This window comes from Hyperolius riggenbachi, chromosome 3, assembly GCF_040937935.1.
Source record: "Hyperolius riggenbachi isolate aHypRig1 chromosome 3, aHypRig1.pri, whole genome shotgun sequence".
In the NCBI taxonomy this organism is placed as follows: domain Eukaryota; kingdom Metazoa; phylum Chordata; class Amphibia; order Anura; family Hyperoliidae; genus Hyperolius; species Hyperolius riggenbachi.
This window is the reverse complement of record NC_090648.1, coordinates 437,517,107-437,537,651: the sequence shown is the minus strand read 5'-3', so window position 1 is coordinate 437,537,651 and position 20,545 is coordinate 437,517,107. Positions and strand designations below refer to the sequence as shown.

At 42.5% G+C, this 20,545-nt stretch overlaps 1 protein-coding gene across 13 annotated transcripts in view; it reads right to left on the bottom strand.

Annotated features, from left to right (window-relative positions):
• Positions 1-20,545, bottom strand: part of WNK1 (WNK lysine deficient protein kinase 1) — a 262,349-nt gene that overhangs the window by 22,994 nt on the left and 218,810 nt on the right. For 11 of the 13 annotated variants that reach the window (XM_068277690.1, XM_068277692.1, XM_068277694.1 and 8 more), the window contains 3 exons: positions 10,183-10,778; positions 5,899-6,101; positions 5,537-5,719 (listed from right to left, as the gene is read on the bottom strand). In XM_068277690.1, coding sequence (XP_068133791.1) covers positions 5,537-5,719; positions 5,899-6,101; positions 10,183-10,778 — 982 coding nt within the window. The remainder of the gene's footprint in view (positions 1-5,536; positions 5,720-5,898; positions 6,102-10,182; positions 10,779-20,545) is intronic. The other 2 variants (XM_068277697.1, XM_068277698.1) reach the window with 1 other exon arrangement.

Sequence of the window (20,545 nt, the reverse complement as noted above, 5' to 3'; positions counted from 1 at the left end):
TCATTGCAATTGTGAAACATAGTTTAAAGAATATCTAAGCTAAAATGACAAAGCCTGTCAATGAAAGGCGCCTACTTAGATAGGATGGATTGGGATGGCCAGAACCTCAGCAGTGATTTTGAAAGAAAATTGCCAGGGCCCATTCTGTGAGGGGGTAGATCGATCACCTGTCCGGAAGGATGATGCCAGAACAGGTAAGTATTTAAGCCCCTCGACACCCCACCCCTATCTGTCCTTATTAAGAGAGTGTCATTTAACTTAGGTACTCTTTAATTTAAAAAAATGACTGTATGTAAACAGCAGCAGTCAGGTGCCAAGGCGCCTTTCTGTGCTGATGTGCATGACAAGGTGCAATGTGGAATATTTTATCACAGGAAATAGTTATGGCAAAAATGTATATCCAAACCACCTTTGGCAATACTCAGCAGGAGGATTTTTTTTCCCGTTAAAGGTTAATTGGCCAAAGCCTTGTAAGGTTTTTTTATTACCTTCAGCTGGATTAACTTCAATATATGAGGGCAGAGGAAAGAAATGTACTTCATTTCCCTTGAGATTGTAAGCTCGCAAGGGCATGGCTCTCTCACCCTTTGTGTTTTGGATTTTGTTACACATTTATTTATTCTGTCACTGTTATTGCCAATTCTGTACTTTGTACCAACTCTGTATTTTGTATATTATTGTATACCATTGTCTGTATTATTATGTACCGTACTTCATGTTTGTTTCTTACTTTGAACAGCGCCACAGAATATGTTGGCGCTTTATAAATCAATAATTTATATCCCTGGTTGAACTTGGACGGATGTGATTTTTTTTTTCAACCAAACTATGTAAATGTGTGTAGATGCATATATACTGTACATACTTGCAGAGAAACTGAGCTGGCAATCCAAACCCTATAAAACTGCATAAATGGCTGGTAAGTGAAAAGTGTTCCCACAGAAGTACATCGGTCCTTAGGTGATCCCATTATATACACAACTCCGCATACTATCTTTTACTGTGAGATACACAGGCAAAGAATGGATTTAGAGATGCTGCACAATTTTATCCATCTCCTCTGGTAAATCCACAAGTTTCAGACCTCTAACAGGTGAACTCGAGGTGAACAGGTCGGTATGGGACAGTGTGAGAGATCTAGGACATGACTTTGGACCTTTGACTGAAAGAGCTGGGATCTGTGGGGACTTTGTAGGTTTGCCAAAGAAAGTAAATAAGATTTTACAGCACTCTTTCAAATGGCAATTTTGAGGGGGAGGCATGGACACAGTACATTAAAACATTTAAAGTAAACCTGTACTGAAAAAAAAAAAATGACAAAACGTAGATACCTTAGCTAAGGTTTAGCAGATATAAACCCCTGGATATATCAGAGGTTAACTCATCCATCTAGGTGCCCAGCATTCATGTGCAGGGTCCCTCTGAACATATCTTACAAGAGCTTGTTGGGTAGGTCCTTGAGGCCACGCTCCTTGCTGTGTATGAGAATTGGTAGTACTGCGTGAGTCTGCCCATACTGCGCCTACATTCCACAAGGGGCTCTGTGCTACCGTGCAACTGCAGCCATACTTGCACAGACGCAATACAGCTGTGCTAGTTCACGGAGGGGAGGGTGGCCACAAACAAGAGTCCCAGACAGCGGCCTTGGATTCTAGGACACAGGAAGCCCCTAGAACATCCAAAGGCTCTGCTCTGTATGATTTATAAGTCTCTGAATCAAACTTCATAGCCTCAGAATGGGTGATGTCACTGCGTGTCTGGCAGGTACAATACATATATTTTTATCCCAACCAAAAATCCTTTGAAGTGGATCCAAGATAAAATTTTACTCATTGCATAATTGTGTCCCTTTCCTATAGTTTATAGGGCATTCCTCAAGCCAAATACTTATTTTGTTTTAATACTTTAATTCCCTATAAACTAAACAAGCCTCGCCCACAGTCCTCAGAGTGTCAAGGCATTTTCAGACAATAGCAAGGGCTTACAGGAGCTCAGTCTGGGCAGTAGGGGGAGGTGTTACTAGCCATTGATTTCAAAGGCAGAGGGGAGGAAGGAGGAGGAGAGGGGGCTGAATTTGCACACAAGAAAAAACTGATAGCATCTCCAGCCCTTAACCTGTGACAATATGACAAAAAAACATGGCTGCCCTCATTGTATCACATGAATAAATAATCATACACTTTTTAAACTTTTGCAGCTAGATATGCTGTGTAAACTAAACTTTAGATAAGATATATAGACAAGTTACTTGTTATAGTTAGTTTTTCATCTCGGATCCGCTTTATGTATCTTTTTTGTCCCCATTTTCTTCAGTAAAGGTTTACTTTAAATCATTCAAACTAAAGGATTTGTACAGCACTTTTAATTATTTGGGAGAAATGCATGGGAAATGATTACTGCATTTGTTGATAGGGGGTACTATATGGACAAGCCAACCCTTATTCATAATACTTTCAGGTATAAAATACTCAATGTATCTGTCTGCAAGTATATACAGTAAGTAGAGCGTGCTTACACCAGGGATTGTGCACAGAGGTCTCATGTCAGCGGTGAGGGGAAATGAGCAGGTCAAGTGCCCTGCAGCATGTGGGTCTTGGTGGTTTTATAAGCGCAGTAAACAAATGCATGGTAGATCATGAACTGCCCTGACCCTTATGTTTTAATTATTCCAGATTTTTATAAAGTGGAGTATTTGACTTGAAAGAGAACTAGTCACCAATGTCTAGTCTAATGGCTGGTACACTATACAGTGTGTGTACCAATCATTAAAGAGAAGGTTGGAGAGCAGTATGGAACCATGGTAGTCAAATGTTCCCATAGGTTAATGGAGGAAGTGAGATAATGTAGAGGTGGAATTGAAGGAAGACATTTAAGGACAACTGAAGTGAGAGTGATATGGAGGATGCCATATTAAAGCAATACCAGTTGCCTGGTTAGCCTGCTGATCCTTTGCCTCTAATAATTTTAACTATAGACCCTGAACAAGCATGCAGCAGATCAGGAGTTTCTGACATTATTGTCAGATCTGACTAGATTAGCTACATGTGTGTTTCTGGTAATCAGACACTACTGCAGTCAAATAGATCAGCAGGACAGCCAGGTAACTGGTATTGTTTAAAGGGAAAGAAATATGGCAGCCTCCATATTTTTCTCACTTCAGTTCTTTAATTTAGTGCTACAAAAATTCAACTCTTGTTCTAGAATCACCTTTTCTTTGCTAAGTTTTTCACCAAATAGCAACCTGAGAGACAGCTAAGTCAGGTATAATGTGACAAAAGTACTATTTGGCAAGTCCAAACAGAATACTTGTTTATCTTTTGGTAATGGAGTTCTTTAGACAAACTATACTTAAAGCGTGGGAAAGAATAAAAATGACATACTTACCCAAGTAGTGGTAAGCTTCTGGATGAATAGTCCAGAGACTTCCTGGATCTTTTGCAGCCAACCATTTTATCATTCACAAATTTGGCTCAAATACCTATTTGACTCATGGCAGGGTCCTTGTATACCTATTCACCACGCGACAGTCAAATAGGTTTCTTACGTGCATGCCCAGTAGCACAAAGCACGCAACAGTCGGTAGGTTTCTTACGTGCATGCCCAGTAGTACAAAGCGCTCATACACAGATGGGAAAAAAGTGGTGCATGAATGGCTTCATTCTACTAGGTACACTCCAACTTGACTCACACATGCGCAATTGGTATGCGCATGTCTATGGTGCTGGAGGAAACCTTTTTTGACAGCACAAGTCGAATGGGTATACATGGACCTTGCGAAGGAACAGAACAGTGGGCTGCAGGAGGATCCAGGAAACCTCTGGAACATCCAAAGACTTCCCAATACTGAGGCAATTTTTTTTTGTTTTAAGCTTCAGGTGTGCTTCAGGTGTACTTAAAGTGTGATAAGCCTAGGAAGCACAGTTTCTGCCAATTCCACTGACAGCAGCCAATAAGGGGACACATATTGAAAAAATGGCTCTATATTTAGGCTGCTTCCATGCTTCAGGTAGCAAACATAGGTGTTCAGTTAGGTAAATAGATCTAGCTAGGCTTTATCAGTACAATCAGACCAGCAGATCTGGATGTGCAACTAAATAACTAGCTACACATCTCTAATACACACCAGCAGTTCAGGGTGTGAGATATAAAAAGACTAATATTTAGGCTGCAGCTGTACTTATAAACCAGCAGCCCTGGGTGTACAATAGCATAAATGGCATTACACTTAGGCTGCCTTTATACCACTGGTTCTAGATGTACAGTAGCAAACGGCTTTCTAGTTGATCAGCATCTGTGCTATGTACTAGTGGTACTGGATGTAAAGTGTTCAGGAACCAATTGCATGGCTGTATGCACTATCCTTAAAGCAAACCTGAAGCGAAAATAAACTTATGATATAATATTGTACGTGAAATACAGCTAAAAAACAGAACATAAGTAGCAAAGAAAAAGGTATCATATTGGTTTCCAGTACAGAAAGAGTTAAGAAACTTCAGTTATCTATGAAAAAGAGCTTCCCTGAGCTCTCAGCCAAGCTTGGTCGGCTACAGTGCTGTTTTCTGAAGCACTTCTCTCTCACTGTTTCTAGGTTGTTTAAAGTGACACTGACGCGGGAAAAAAACCTCATGATATAATGAATTGGCTGTGTAATACGGATAATTAATAGAACATTAGTAGCAAAGAAAATAGTGTCATATTTTTGTTTTAAGGTATATAGCTTAAAAAACAAAACAAAACAAAAAACACTGCATCATGCTCTAATAATTGCAGTTTCCACAATACACTCAGCATTTTAAATGATTTCACAGAGCAGACTGGTGACCCTTTGAACTTTTCTCTACAGAAAAATCATAAACCAGAAACAATGAGAGACAGTTGAGATAAGTGCTTCAAAAAGACAGTGCTGTCCACCACTTTGCAATAGAGCTTCTCTGAGCTCTGCAATTTTATATAGATAACAAATGAAGTTTCTTAACTCTTCCTGTACTGGAAACAATATGAGACTCAAATCTGTGCTAATGCTTTATTTCTTAGCAGTACTACACAAATATCATATACATTTATGTTCACTTTAGATTCCCTTTAAGATTTTACTGCAAAGGTTCATTAGCTCTGCTCTGTTTTACAGTTTAAATACAGAGTATGGTTTGTAAACTGCAAATATGACAGAATGAAGCAATGTTATAAACCAAAAAGCTATATAAATAAAAATGAGAATTTTTTTTGCTATTAATTGTCCATACTACACATACAATTCATTCTCTAAGTTTATTTTTGCTTCAGTATCACTTTAAATGAAAAATAAACCTATTTTGTAATGGTTGTGAAAATACTGACATGTAATGACCTCCTGTTGTAGGAAGGCAATGATGTGCTCCAAATACAGGAGAAAACACATCAGCACCCCCTGCCTGCAGCTGTGAGAACAGCGAGTAGGAACATTTTAGAGCTCATGTGAAAAGGGGGAAGGTGATTCAGAGGCTCCCAGTTGGCTTTAAAGTCATAGGAGTTCCCAGGGGTGTGCCTTTGGGTTTACCTTGTCCCTGGGCGGATAAACTGGGCACAGAGAGAGCTGCATCACTGGTGAAGGCGGAGCACAGGATGTCGCTGGAGGGTGAGGGTTTCAGGTGGTGCCCGGAGTCCGGCACACTAGTGGGGGGCAGGAGGAGGTTCTGCTGGGGGGGTATGGTGGCAGGAGCACTCTGTGAGGACATGTCACCTACAGGTAAAAGAATAGAAGAGGTGAGCCAGAGAGGATGATGGGAGGAGGAGGAGCACATTTCCAGTTGGTCTGTCTCTGAGTTAGCTGCTTCCATGCTGTATAGACAATCGGGATCTTACCTGTCTGCAATAAAATTAACATTATGAGAAAAATGCAGGGTCAACATATCTACTTGCCTGAGAGCTGAGGACTTCGGTTTCCATGAGAGCTCCCCCTGCTAGATTTGCTGCCCTTCCCTTTGGTGGGTCTTCGCCTTCGGCCAGACAACGGCGCTGCCGGAGGGATGATGACAGCGGGAGGGACTTTGCCCAATGCGGTGTATAAAAGCTCTATTTCCTGCTTTTGTCGGCTGTGTAACTCTTGGATCTCCTTCAGGTGCCTGTAGAGAAACCACCACTTACAACTTGCAGATGATGCACAGCAAATAGCCAACATCAAGTAGCATATAAAGTGACTCTGCCAGTATTTAAAATGAACTGGAGCTCATGTTTTACATTCCTGCCAGCATATGAGAATGGAACGTAGAAGAGCCTTACAATAGGTATTACGTTATCTATTCTAGGTCTAAGAGTACAGTATTACAGACACTCCAAAAAAGGCAAAAAAACAAAACCTGCCTCTGGAATACTAGCTCTACCCTTTCCAAGACTGGCTTTGTTCAGTCGCATCTGCTGAGTTATGTTACAGCATTGGTCATCAGGTCCACCCGTCAAAGTGTCAGGCCCATAGAAATGCAAGATCAGGTACAAAAAGGGGCAGGGCTACCACCATGAATGCAAAGCCTTGTTCTAGTAAAAATAGTAAGTAAGTATCCAATTTATACCCCTCAAGCTGGCAAAAGCTGCAGAGATCCATTTAATTATGACTACAAGGTAGACAATAGCTGGCTCAGGCAACTATCATATACTAACACTATAGAGGAATGTTTTTCAGACACTTCATAATCTGTACATCTTCTAACCTAGCCATAAGAAAAGGGAGAGGCTGAATGGTTTCTTATTCTAGGTATATACTATGCAATTTCCCATCAGATCAATGGGTTGAATACATTTTTGACGTGTCCGATGTGCCCCCGATTGATAATGGGATTGATTTCGTGCAGTACTGATTTAAAAATAGTTCTGGAGCAGATTGGACATGGCGGAAATTATTGATTCAACGTGTTGATCTGATGGGAATTTGCATCATGTGTACCTGGCATTAGACAGACATAGAAAGCATACTGACCACATATAAGACCTCCGCTATGTATACAGGTTTCTTTTACTATAATAGGTATAGAAAACAAAATCAGCCCCCCTCCAAGAAAAATACTAATATCCTCAATCAGGGGGCTGAAAAAAAGCTTTTGACAACATTTTCTCAAGGTCTCCATGAAACTGTAATACATGTGATGAGCCAGCAACATCAGGAGACTTAAAGAGACTCTGTAACAATAAAAAGATCCCCTGGGGGGTACTCACCTCGGGTGGGGGAAGCCTCCGGATCCTAATGAGGCTTCCCACGCCGTCCTCTGTCCCACGGGGGTCTCTCCGCAGCCCTCCGAACAGCCGGCGACTGTGCCGACTGTCATTTCAATATTTACCTTTGCTGGCTCCAGCGGGGGCGCTGTGGCGGCTTTCCATTCCGAACTACACGGAAATACCCGATCTCATTCGGGTCCGCTCTACTGCGCAGGCGCAGGAAACTTGCGCCTGCGCAGTAGAGCGGACCCGACGGCGATCGGGTATTTCCGTGTAGTTCGGAGCCGACAGCCGTCAGAGCGCCTGCGCAGGAGCCAGGAAGGTAAATAATGACGTCACCGCTGCCCGGACTCCACGGAGGGCTGCAGCGAGACCCCTGACGGATGGAGGACGGCGTGGGAAGCCTAATTAGGATCCGGAGGCTTCCCCCACCCGAGGTGAGTACCCCCCAGGGGATCTTTTTATGTTACAGTTCCTCTTTAAAGCAAGCCTATGACGAAAAACACAAGTCAGATTCTTAAAGAGAAACCGTAACCAAGAATTGAACTTGATCCCAATCAGTAGCTGGTACCCCCTTTCCCATGAGAAATCTATTCCTTTTCTTAAACAGATAATCAGGGGCACTGTGTATGGCTGATATTGTGGTAAAAACCCCTCCCACAGTGGAATGTCAGGACCATGGTCCTGACAGCTGTTATTTCCCACAATCCAATGAGGTTTACAGACGGGAAACGGTTTACAGCTGGGTCCAACTGCCAAAATGCAAGCAGCATCTCCTGCCAGCAGTAAAAATGTCACCATGTGGTAAATGTCAGAATGTAAATCAGGGAGAGGAAAGATTTTACAATGGGCAAACACTGACTAAATCATTTATACATAATTATTGTAAAAAATGAATCCCTTTTTTAATTAAATTATTTTCACTGGAGTTCCTCTCTAACTCCATAAATGATCCAGAGGCGTCTGCAATTCTTCTCTACCCCACTACTTCTGGCGGGGACCTTCCTCTTTGCGTTCATGCTCCCGCCTGTTATCTGACAGGTCTGCACATTGCAACCCTGCTCATAATGTTCAGAGGGTCCCAGCACTGGATCAGTGAGGTTGAGGAGGACGAGGGAGGTCTCAGACTAGCTCCCTCTACTGAGGCAAGTATAACTTTTGCTTCAAGTTTCACTACAGGTACACTAAGTCTTGTACACACACTAGACAGCATTCAGCCTAGGCAGTTGGTTGGGGGATGCCTCTGCCAAGAATCTAGTGTATGTATATAGGCATCCAATCCGTCAGCCTGGCAGATTGTCTTGGCCGAGTGCAGGCTGCAGGCACTGTTCTCCCATTCAACTAGTATGCCTCTTGATGCTCAACTGAGCCTTCTCCAATCTCCATAGTAACAGCATGCATCGTTAGCCTACACCTTAGCGACTTGTCTATACTGACTTGGCCTTAAACGGTTACCCTAGGGATCAGGTCCCTGCCCGGGTGACAATCTACATACATGTGTGCTAGGCTTTACTTGAGAGGCTAACAGTAGGGTTTTACCCTACAGGTAAATTATTTTTGGTTATTCAACTGAATAGGTATCTATAGCAATCTTGCTCCTACAAAAGAGTCCTGTGCAGTAGCACGTGCCTGCACTGCTGCAGCACAGCCGCACTCATGCCATAAGAATAGTGCGGCCCAGATCAGCTGGAGGGTCCAGGAGCGGCAAGGAGGACCAGGAGACATTGAGGGAAGCCTCATTAGGAGCTAGAGACAAATATGTGTTTCTGAACCTGAGCTACCTGGTTCTCTTAAAGGTGGCCACTAATGAGCCAATCTTTGTATCCAATCTTACCATTTATCCAATCTTACCATTTCTATGTAATATAAGGGACTGGCAAAATTATCCATTCAATATATTCATTCAGTTTACCCTTATACTGCATAGATTTGGTAAAATTGGGTGAAAAAGATTGGATCATTAGTGGCCACCTTAAGACTAGACATGATCAATGAGATACAAAACATCCTGAGTTGGTGCAATTTTTATGTTTATGTTTAAAACTGTTTACAGTTTTAAAACTGATCAAATGTTGCTTCAATTTGCATCGACTTTAAATTGTATGCATCTCGTTGACCTTTATTAGAAACAGCAAAGTGCATTGAAGTTCTCATATGCCTGCTGGAATCCAGTCCACCATGTGCTGAGCAGTCACCCCTCCTCCCCACCCCATGGTGACGTGTGGCTCAGCTGTAGAGCATGTTCTCCCCAGTGTACCCCATATTATAGAGCTTGAGCCCAAGGGAAGACACATGTAGAAGATGTATTGGTAGGTGAACAGGGGCGCAGAAGGATAAAAGTACATCAAATTGTTAAAAAAAATTGCTGTGAGGAAGTGGTGGACTCACCTCCGTTAAAGCAGACACCAAGCACTGTAAATATACAGATATAAGCTTATTGCCTGAAGAAGTGGGCTGTGCCCACAAAACACGTTGCATATTTGGGGTATTTTCAAAAATGTGTATATCTATATATTTACAGTCCTTGGTGTCTGCTTTAATGGAGGCGAGTCCACCACTTCCTCCCAGCAATTTTTTTTAAATGTTATGTACTTTTATCCTCCTGGCGCCTCTGTTCACCTACCAATATATTTGAGTCCACCCCAGGTGGAGGGGTGATCTACCCCCTTTCTTCCTATCTACAGAGAGCGACTTCTTAATCCTGAGTGAGGACAGGTCTAATCTCCTCACCTGCCTAATGAGTGGTTACCTAGGTGGTACCCCGTGTTTGTGAGTATTACCATCTCACTGTTTCATTTATCCAATCAATTTTGACATACTACACCATATTGGGCTCTCGATTTCTCTTCAACTTATGTAGAAGATGTGTACCTTATCTCTTGCCTGGCATACCTTTCAGGCATTTACTATATTTAAATAAGCAAACTCACAATTCATGTACAAACAGGCCTGCATCTTCATAGACTATACACAAGATTCATGAAGCTGACCACTCACTTGTCTCGAAGCCTTCGCAGCTCCTTCTTCAGCTCCTCATCCTCTATGTCCGACTCATTATCGCTGCTCATGTATGAAGAGTTTAATGAGTTGCTGAGACTCTGGATGGTGATCTTTGGCCCCAGAGGATGCTGGGTGATAGGGCTTCCCAAGCTGTCCTCATTGTTGCTTTTGGGTGGGTCACTCAAAGTGGTTGATGATTCTGCATGGGAAGAAGGTCCATTCAGATGCGGCCGCGTCTTTGGAGAAGATGATCTGAGTCGCTCAGTTTCAGTATGGCCAGAAGATGGGTCATCCTGCGTACGAGACACTGAAAAGCGGCCTACTTTGTCCGTGGTGGCGGTGGTGACCTGGAAACGACCCACTTGTACTGACTGCTTAGGGGAATGGCTCCTTGCAGAGACCCGATCAGGCCCTACACCATCCACTATATCCAATGAGCTGGATGCACTCAGCTGTGGCTTCACCAAAGTACTCTCTGGGCTGCTGCATGACATGGAGGAGGAAGAGGTGGTAGAGGAAGTGGATAGAGAGTCTTGTTTTGTCAATGTAGGCCCTTCACCTGGCTTCAGGACATCATCTGCAGCTACCGAGACCTACATACAGAGTATAAAGAGACCATAAAAAAATCAGCACTTTGCCATCTTGATATATAACTATATACGACTATATACAACATATATAACTATATAAGACTATACACTGACATGCATCAGTAGTGTTTGAATCACACACCTTAAACAAGCATGCACCAAATCCAGTCAAAGGGCTGGTTCACACTTGGCTCTTTGGCAGCTCTTTGCTGATGGCCGACAATCAGCAAAGCACTGCTGCTAATGTACGCTATGGATATATTCACTGCAGCATTTGTGATTTCAATAAATTGGTGACTATTGAGCCGTGATTTTCGTTCTATTGATCGGGAATCACAAGCACAAATTGCGGTACAACACAAGATTTTGACCACCAAATCACGATTAGTCTTCAAATGTGAGCCCCCAGCAACATCTGATCTGCATGCTTGTTCAGGGTTTATGGCTAAAATTATCAGAGGCAGAAGATCAGCAGGATGCAATATGCATGGTTTAAAAGGAAATGACTATGGCAGCCTCCATATCCCTCTCACTTTAGGTGTGCTTTAAAATAAATGTGCATTGTCCACTCCAGGACCAACTCCACAAATATTTAACCTCCCTGGCGTTCAATTTTCCCAGGATTTCTGTGCAAAAAGTGATCCAATTTATTTTTAAACTTTTTTTCCTGTAACTTGCCAAAATGTGTCAAGCAAGGGTCTAGTATACAGTGCAGGAGAGTATTGATGTGTATGCTCGTTTATACTGTTCACAGCATGTTTTTATGGACGGATATATTATTATTATTTATTAGATTTATATAGCGCCAACATATTATGCAGCGCTGTACAATAAATAAGGTTACAGACAATGATAACAGGGGTGACCAACAGCACAATACAGGTAATGCTTCCTCCAGCCCCAAGATCCCAGCATGTCCCTCGCCGCAGCTCTCCTTTCAGCCGTTCGTCGCAGCTCGCTCCCGTTCCCCGGCGATGACCTCAGGCCAACCTCCAGGTCGGCCTGTACTGCGCCTGCGCGAGCGGCGCTGTCAATCAACACCATGTGGGCCGAGGCGGACTGCACAGGCGCAGTAGTTCTGCGCCTGCGCAGTTCGTTCAGGCCCACGTGGCGGTGATTGACAGCGCCGCTCGCGCAGGTGTAGTACAGGCCGACCTGGAGGTTGGCCTGAGGTCATCGCTGGGGAGCGGGAGCGAGCTGCGACGAACAGCTGAAGGGAGAGCTGCGGTGAGGGACATGCTGGGAGCTTGGGGCTGGAGGAAGCCCCGGGTAAGTAGCACTTTTTTTCTTTAGATTGCCTGAAGAATTACTTCGGCCTAAGGGGTACTGTTCTTAGCTGGTTTCAGACCTTCCTATCTGGCAGGACACAGCAAGTATGTCTGGGCACACACTACTCTAATCCAGTGCCACTTCCCTATGGAGTTCCACAGGGTTCTGTACTATCACCATTACTCTTTGCAGTCTACATGCTCCCACTGGGCAAAATAATCCAGAACTATGGCCTAGGATACCATTGTTATGCAGATGACACACAACTGTATCTGTCCTTCAAGCCTGGCACCCAAGACCCATCAGCATCCATAAATGCGTGTCTAGTGGATTTACAAAATTGTATAATCAAAAAACAATATCAGCGCAGCCAAGCAAATCTTAACATGTGGAACACTACATATATCGCAGCCAAAGTCCAACGTCTCAGCAAAACGTTTTCAATTAACATAAATAGTACACTTCAGCGCGAATTCACTTGTGTCCACCACCGAAAACACCATAAAAATAATACGCTTACCAGATTATCACAGACCTTAACTACAGGGTCTGCAATATGGCTTAATGAGGTCAGCAGCAGGTATCTTCGCAGCCGGCCTCCTCTCCAGACAAGCCGAGCAATCTAATCCTCAATTGCAGTATTTCACCAAAAATGAGGTATGCAAAGAGACAAACGCACATCTAAGCGTATCTACAGCGATTTTAATATCTCATTTAAAAAAACATAAAAGTTTTTTAAAAGTCACTCACATCTGGGCCCTTATGACAGGGACCCACAAGGAAAAACAGCACTTAAAACATAGGACGCCGTCCAGCCACACGTCCGCCTCGTCCGACCGGTTTCACTGTCAAAGTTTCATCAGGGACTAAAAGACAAAGTGGCTGGATATACCCTTTTATAGTATTTACCTTAATTAGGTTGCAAGTGTGCAGGGGAAGCCGCTCCGGAGAACGCTATCAGCACTTCCAGGAAGATGGTGGTGCGCTCCACACACCATCACTTCCGTTTCTGCCTCCCTATGGGAGCAATACGTATTTCCGGAAGTTAATTACATTCCGTATACAGATACAACCCGTACTTCCGGATGTCTATGTATCCGTATATGGCAAACCTCCAAGTTAGTGGGTGTATATAAAATAAAGGATTACACCAAAAGTTACATTTAAAAACTGCCATCCTGTAAGAATGATCTTTATAAAGTAATCATTCCCTTATTTCTAACTTGAATAAACTCATTATTATTATAACGGCGGAATCGTGGGGATGAACGGCGTCCCATTTACAATATTCAAGGCATTTCTTATCCAACACTGCCATCTCCTGGTGGCAAAAATTCATTACATACTGAAAAACATTTCATGTGTAAAATCAGTCCATTTCTTGTCCTACACTACCATCTACTGGTGATAAAATTTCATTACATGCTGGAAAAAAGATTACACATTGGAAATTCAATCACTCTCCAATGTACAATCCAACATTCCCATCTAATGGTTAAAAATTATACTGATGAACTCATCCATAACATCATATATTAGAAATAAAACAGTTCAAATCTAACTCAACATTTAATCCTTGTGGTACCATACAATTCAACTCATATATCCATTTCGTCTCTAATTTTGACACTTCTCTTATCTTATTGGAACCTCTCCAATTCCCCAGATATTTCTGGATACCACAGAAAACCAATCCCGAGGGATCTTTATTGTGTTTTATTCTGAAATGGTCAGACACTGAATGTCCCTCAAATCCGTTCTTTATATTATTAATATGTTCCCCCAGACGTTCTTTTAGTTTCCTTTTTGTCCTCCCCACATACTTAAGACCACATGGGCATATGAGTAAATACACTACAAATTTTGAATCACAAGTGATGAATTCTTTAATCTCATAAAAATCTGAAAAAATATTTTGTTTTCTGGGGGTAAGAGTACAAGTGGTGCATGCCACACATTTTCGACACTTAAAAAAACCTTTTTCCCCAAAAAAACTCAACCCTCTATAATGTGGTTGGTCAATGGCACTTCCTGTTATTAAACTTTTTATTGTAGGAGCCCTTCTATAGATAATCTCATTCATTCATAATTCAGTGTCTGACCATTTCAGAATAAAACACAATAAAGATCCCTCGGGATTGGTTTTCTGTGGTATCCAGAAATATCTGGGGAATTGGAGAGGTTCCAATAAGATAAGAGAAGTGTCAAAATTAGAGACGAAATGGATATATGAGTTGAATTGTATGGTACCACAAGGATTAAATGTTGAGTTAGATTTGAACTGTTTTATTTCTAATATATGATGTTATGGATGAGTTCATCAGTATAATTTTTAACCATTAGATGGGAATGTTGGATTGTACATTGGAGAGTGATTGAATTTCCAATGTGTAATCTTTTTTCCAGCATGTAATGAAATTTTATCACCAGTAGATGGTAGTGTAGGACAAGAAATGGACTGATTTTACACAAATCAAATCAAATCAAAGATAGCTTTATTGGCATGACCAAGATTCATTACAGGTATTGCCAAAGCAAGGGGAAATAGGGGACATGGGAGGGGGTGGGGTAGGGGGAAAATGGCTAAGCAGTCTGTGGACATTTTTTAGGTTTTCAGTTCCGTTATGCTCCTCTCAGTCTGTGGCATGCTGTGACATAGTGTGCAGCGATTGTCACTGTGGATTCCTCTTCTCCTAGTAGGATATATGTTTTTCTCTCATCTTCCAGTGTGAAAAAGTCTGGGAATAGTTCCAACAATTTCTTAAAGTAAGTGTCCCTGGTTGCAGTATATTTGGGGCAGTGCAGCAGGAAGTGGCTTTCATCCTCTAGGGTCTTCTGCTCACAGTGTTGGCATAGTCTCTCCTCCCTGGGTTTGTACGTCTGTCTGTGTCTCCCAGACTATTTCGAGGTTGTGAGCACTCAGTCTGTAGACACTCAGGATTTTCCTCTCTTGAGAGTTTTGCAGCTTTTCCAGGTATGGGGCCATTTTATATTCTCTTTGTAGAGACTGGTATATGGCTAGCTTTTGTGACGGTTTTATTTCACTCCTCCATTTTTCCACATAGTCTTCTTTGCTCTTAGCTGTGGTGTGTTTTATCTGGACTTTTGTTATGACCTGTGGGTCGGGGGTTGGAGGGAGTATAGAGCTGACCATGACTTTCAGTGCACACGGCTTTTCTTGGTCTTCATTGTGCAGCATGGCTTTGTAGTGGGGTGAGTCAAGGCTGCTGCTCTGTAGGTGGGCCCAGAAGGACAACACTCTCTTCTGTATCTCAAGCAGTAATGGGAATCTCCCCAGCTCAGCTCGGCAGGCATTGTTTGAGGTACTCCGATGGACATGGAGAAGGTGTTTGCAGAACTCAAGGTGGAATATTTCTGTTGGGCTGGATTCCCATTTTGATTGGTCTGGGTAGGTGGTGGGGCCCCATACTTCACTTCCATACAGTAGGATTGGGGTGATGACACTGTCAAAAACCTTCATCCAGACCTTTACTGGTGGTTTGAGGTGGTACAGTTCTTTCCTGATGGCATAGAACGTTCGGCATGCTTTGGCTTTTAGGGCCTCCATGGCTGACTTAAGGCTTCCTGATTGGTTGATTTCCAGACCAAGGTAGGTATATTTATCAGTTCTGCTGATTTCACAGTCATTGAGTATAAAGGATGGGCTCTGGGCTGACCTGTTTTTCCTCTGGAACACCATGGTTTTGGTTTTCTTTAGATTAATGGGGAGTGCCCATGTTGTGCTAAATTTCTCCAGGATTTCTAGGCTGTCTTGTAGACCTTCTTTAGTTGGTGATAGCAGTAACAGGTCATCTGCATACAGTAAGAATTTCACTGTTGTGTCATGCAGGGTGAGTCCTGGTGCTGATGAAGCCTCTAGGGCTGAGGCTAATTTGTTGATGTATATGTTGAAAAGTGTTGGACTAAGGCTGCAACCCTGTCTTACCCCCCGACCCTGGAGGAAAAAAGGTGTTCTTTTCCCATTTACTTTCACACTGCACTTGTTCCCAGTGTATGAGCTCTTTATGACATCATATGTTTTCCCTCCTACTCCGCTCTCTAGGAGTCTCAGGAACAAACCTGGATGCCACACTGAGTCAAAAGCCTTTTTAAAGTCCACAAAGCAGGCAAATATTTTTCCCTTTCTTCGTCTGTGTACATGGTGCTTGATAAGGGTGTGCAAGGTGTAGATGTGGTCGGTGGTGCGATGGTTTGGCATAAAACCTGCTTGGCTCTTACTGATAACATTGTGCTGTGTGAGAAAGGTGAGGATTCTCTTATTCAGGATGCTGTTGAACAGTTTTCCCAGTGTGCTGCTCACACAGATGCCTCTGTAGTTGGCTGGGTCATAGCGATCTCCACTCTTGTAAATAGGAGTTATGAGTCCTTCATTCCAGACTTCAGGGAAGTAACCGGCGTACAGGACCAGGTTGAATAGTTTCCATATTGCAGCATGGATTTCTGGGGTGCCAGATCTGATCATTTCTGATAGGATTCCATCTGTACCACTAGCTTTTTTGCCTTTCATGGATTGTATCTTCTCTTTTATTTCCTCCAGTGTGAAAGGTGTGTCAAGTGGGTTTTGAAAATCTTTCACCTTCTCCTCCAGGTTCTTTAATTTGCTAAATATTTGTACTTGTTCTGGGCTGAGTTCTTTTATAGGAATGTCTCTGTATAGGTCTTTGAAGTATTGTAGCCAGACTTGGCCATTTTGGATATGCTGATTATTTTGTTTGGGTTTTTTGCCAATTTGTTTCCAGGTCTCCCAAAAGGAGTTGTCTTGCAGGGATTCTTCAAGCCGTTCGAGTCGATTTTGGATGTGATTTTGTTTTTTCTTTTTAATGGTTGCTTTATATTGACGTTGTGCGGCGTCATGTGCTGTCCTCAATTCTATGTTGTTTGGATGTCTGTGTTTTTGTTTGATATGGCTCGTAGGTTGTTTCTTAGTGACTGGCATTCACTGTCGAACCATTTGTTTGAGTTTTTCTTTGATGGTCTCTTTTGGGCAGTCCTTCTTATGTTGGCCATTTCTGCAATTGTGTGTAATATCTGTATATGTGTAATATCTGGTTGAAGTACTTTGCTGCTTGCTGCACACCTTGTTGATCAGGGTTGTAGGTATATGTTTGATAGTCCAGAAGTAGCTGTATTGCTTCTGGTCTGTTGAGAGTCTCCTTGTACTTTATGGTTGATTCTCTGGACCATTTAAAAGTGGGTGGTAGGTTACACAGGCTTCCTGGATGTTGTTGTACAGAGGGTTTACTTGAGGAATTGATGTATAGTAGGATTTGGTTGTGGTCTGACAGGTGTGATTGTGGGGTGACTATGAAAGCACGGATGCTTGCAGGGTCCATGTCACTGATGGCATAGTCCACCACACTACTGCCTACATGGGAGTTTAGTGTGTATCTCCCTAGAGAGTCCCCCTTGGTTCGGCCGTTAAGGATGTGAAGTCCTAGACCTTTGCAGAGGTTCAGCAGTTGTTTCCCATACTTATTGACTGTGCTGTCATAGCTGTTTCTATCTTTCTGTATGGTTTCAGGGTACTGGGTCTCAGGTCCAAATATATGGAAATTGCCTTCTGAGGTGAGGTAGTCTTTTTCTGTTCCTGTTCTGGCATTTAGGTCACCATAGATAAGTATTTTCCCCAAGGTTTGGAAGTGAGCAGCTTCCCTTTGTAGGACTTGGTAGCTCTCTGGATTAGAGTATGGTGATTCTGCTGGTGCAATATATGCTGCACAGAGGTAAATGTCAGTCTGAGAAGAGATGATGGGGCTGCTTAACTTTAACCAGATGTGGCTCTTCCCTCTCTTCACTGGTTTGATGTATTCTTGGAGCTCCTCCTTATACCAGATTGTAATCCCTCCTGAGCAGCGGCCCTGCTTGATATGTTTGTGTTTCTGGGCTGCGACAGTGAATTCCTGATAACCAATGGGTACTGATGACTCGTCCTCTATCTGGGTCCATGTCTCTAAGAGGATCTGTATGTCCACCTTTCTTAGTCTTTCTTCAAAGTCTGGGTCGTTTATTTTGGTTCCAAAAGCTGAAGCATTCAAGCCTTGAATATTCCAGCTGCTAATTATGAGGGGTTTCATGTTGTATTTGGTTTTGCTTACCTTGTAATGAGCTGTTTATAGGGCAGTCAGTTTTCCACAGTCCATCCTTCAGCATATTGTAAGGAAGCAGTTTCCTTAGTTCTTCTGCCATGTCAGTGCTCTGTGGTGTTATCTCAGTTGTAGGTCTTGTGGTGGCTGGGTTCCTCCTTTGTTGCCATCTCAAGGGATTCACATTTTGGTTTACAGAGCGATTTATGTTATGCCTTTTGGGGGTAGTCTGGCTTGGATTGGCTGGTACTACAGCTATCTGGTGTCTGGGCGTCAGGGGCCTGTTAAGCACCAGGTCTTTAAACTCTTTTGCCAGCAGGCTCACTCTTCGCTTATCGAGGTGTTTATTGTCATAAAGATGCTGATCTGATATAGAGAAATGTTCTGCCAGTTGTAGGTTTGCTGATGGGCTGATTTTGGTAGTCAGCTGCTTATTTATATCCTGGATTGTCTGGGGAGAGATGTCTTTTCTTGGTAGCAATTTAGACAAAATGATTTTGGAGCCAGGGAATTGTTTTTCTGTGGCCATTATTAAGGAGGACAGTTTGTCTGCAATGAGGTCTTGTCTATTGTCCAGGTTGTTTGTCCCTGTATGTATGATGATATGCTTAACCACTTTACCCCCAGCGGTACGAATTTCTCCGCCCCTTTTTTCCCTCCTAAAAAACCAGGGACGGAGAAATCCGTACCTTCCGCGCTACCGCCGCTGTCCGCGCCCCCGCCGCTCGTGCGCGCGCACCCGCCGCTCGTGCACGCCGCCGCCCGCTCGCCCGGAGATCAATGAACGGGAAAATCCATTCCCGTTCGTTGATCTAGCCCCCGCAATGATCTGCTGCTTCTTTTAGAAACAGCGAGATCATTGTGCGTCTCCCAGCCTCCTACTGCTTCCTGTAAGCGTCCTTCCGGACGCTTACAGGTCGCATGTAAACAAACACTCTGTGGCCATCTTGTGGCCAAATAGTAAACTACACCCTAAAAGCATTTTACATACACAAACATTACATTTACACAATAAATTAACTCATTACCTCCCACACTCCCCAATTTTTTTTTTTTTTTTGTAATTAAAAAAAAAAAAAAAATACAATAAAAAAAAAAAAGCATAAATAGTTACCTTAGGGACTGAACTTTTTAAATATGTATGTCAAGAGGGTACAACACTGTTACTTTATAAACTACGGGCTTGTTATTAGGGATGGATGCAAAACTGAAAAAAATGCACCTTTATTTCCAAATAAAATATTGTCGCCAAACATTGTGATAGGGACATAATTTAAATGGTTTTATAACCGGGACAAATGGGTTAATACATTTCATGGGTTTTAATTACAGTAGCATGCTTTATTTAAAAACTATAATGGCCGAAAACTGAAAAATAATAATTTTTTCCCACATTTTTTCCTATTTTCCCATTAAAACACATTTAGAATAAAATAATTCTTGGCATAATGTCCCACCTAAAGAAAGCCTAATTGGTGGCAAAAAAAACAAGATACAGTTCATTTCATTGGGATAAGTAATAATAAAGTTATAGACGAATGAATGGAAGGAGCGGTGAAAGGTGAAAATTGCTCTGGTGGTCAGGGGGTAAAACCCCTCAGTGGTGAAGTGGTTAAGGGCAGTGAAGTTTGGCTTGTTTATGACCTCTGCTGCTTTTTCAATTGTTGGGCAGGGTATTGTTTTAACATGTTTCCCAGGAAAAAGACCTCTTGTATTGATGTATTTCCCATTAGAATCAATTATCAGCACTATGTCATAGCTTGGTCTCTTTGGCTGGAGTCTCTCTGCAGAGGCGTTATTGCTGTTCTTTGAACTTTGAGATGTCTTTTCCGTTTGCTTTGTTTCATGGTCCTGTGAACTTGAAATGCAGATCTCTTGATTTGTTTCTCTGAGGGGTGTTTGTGGAGCCGTTTCCCTGGGCTGGATGTTTATTTGTTTAAGGCTTGCAATCTCTTGTTTAAGCTGGTTGTTTTCAGCTTGCAGTATTTCACTTGCATCTTTGAGTGACTTCAAATCCGTTTTTAGTTGGTTAATTGTAATCTCATTGTCATTTTTGTTTTTTGCAATCTGCTCTCTGAAAAGGTGAAAGTCTCTTTCCAATTCAGATAAACTGTCTTTGAGGGTGTCTTGTGTGGGATGTGATGTTTTCACACCAGATGCAGCCTTGCCTCTGGAGGATGGTTTGGTAGGTATATGTCCACTGTTAATGGCATCTGGATCTGGCTGGTTTTCTATTTGACTTATTACTTGATTTTGCATGTGAGGATACAGCTTTTCAAACTCATCCAGGTAGTGTTGTACACCTTGTATCATGATTGTGCCATTGTGGTACACGCTAACAGTCAGCAAAACCGTCTCTGAGTCTTCCTGATCCATAATTCTTATTTGTTTTCCTTT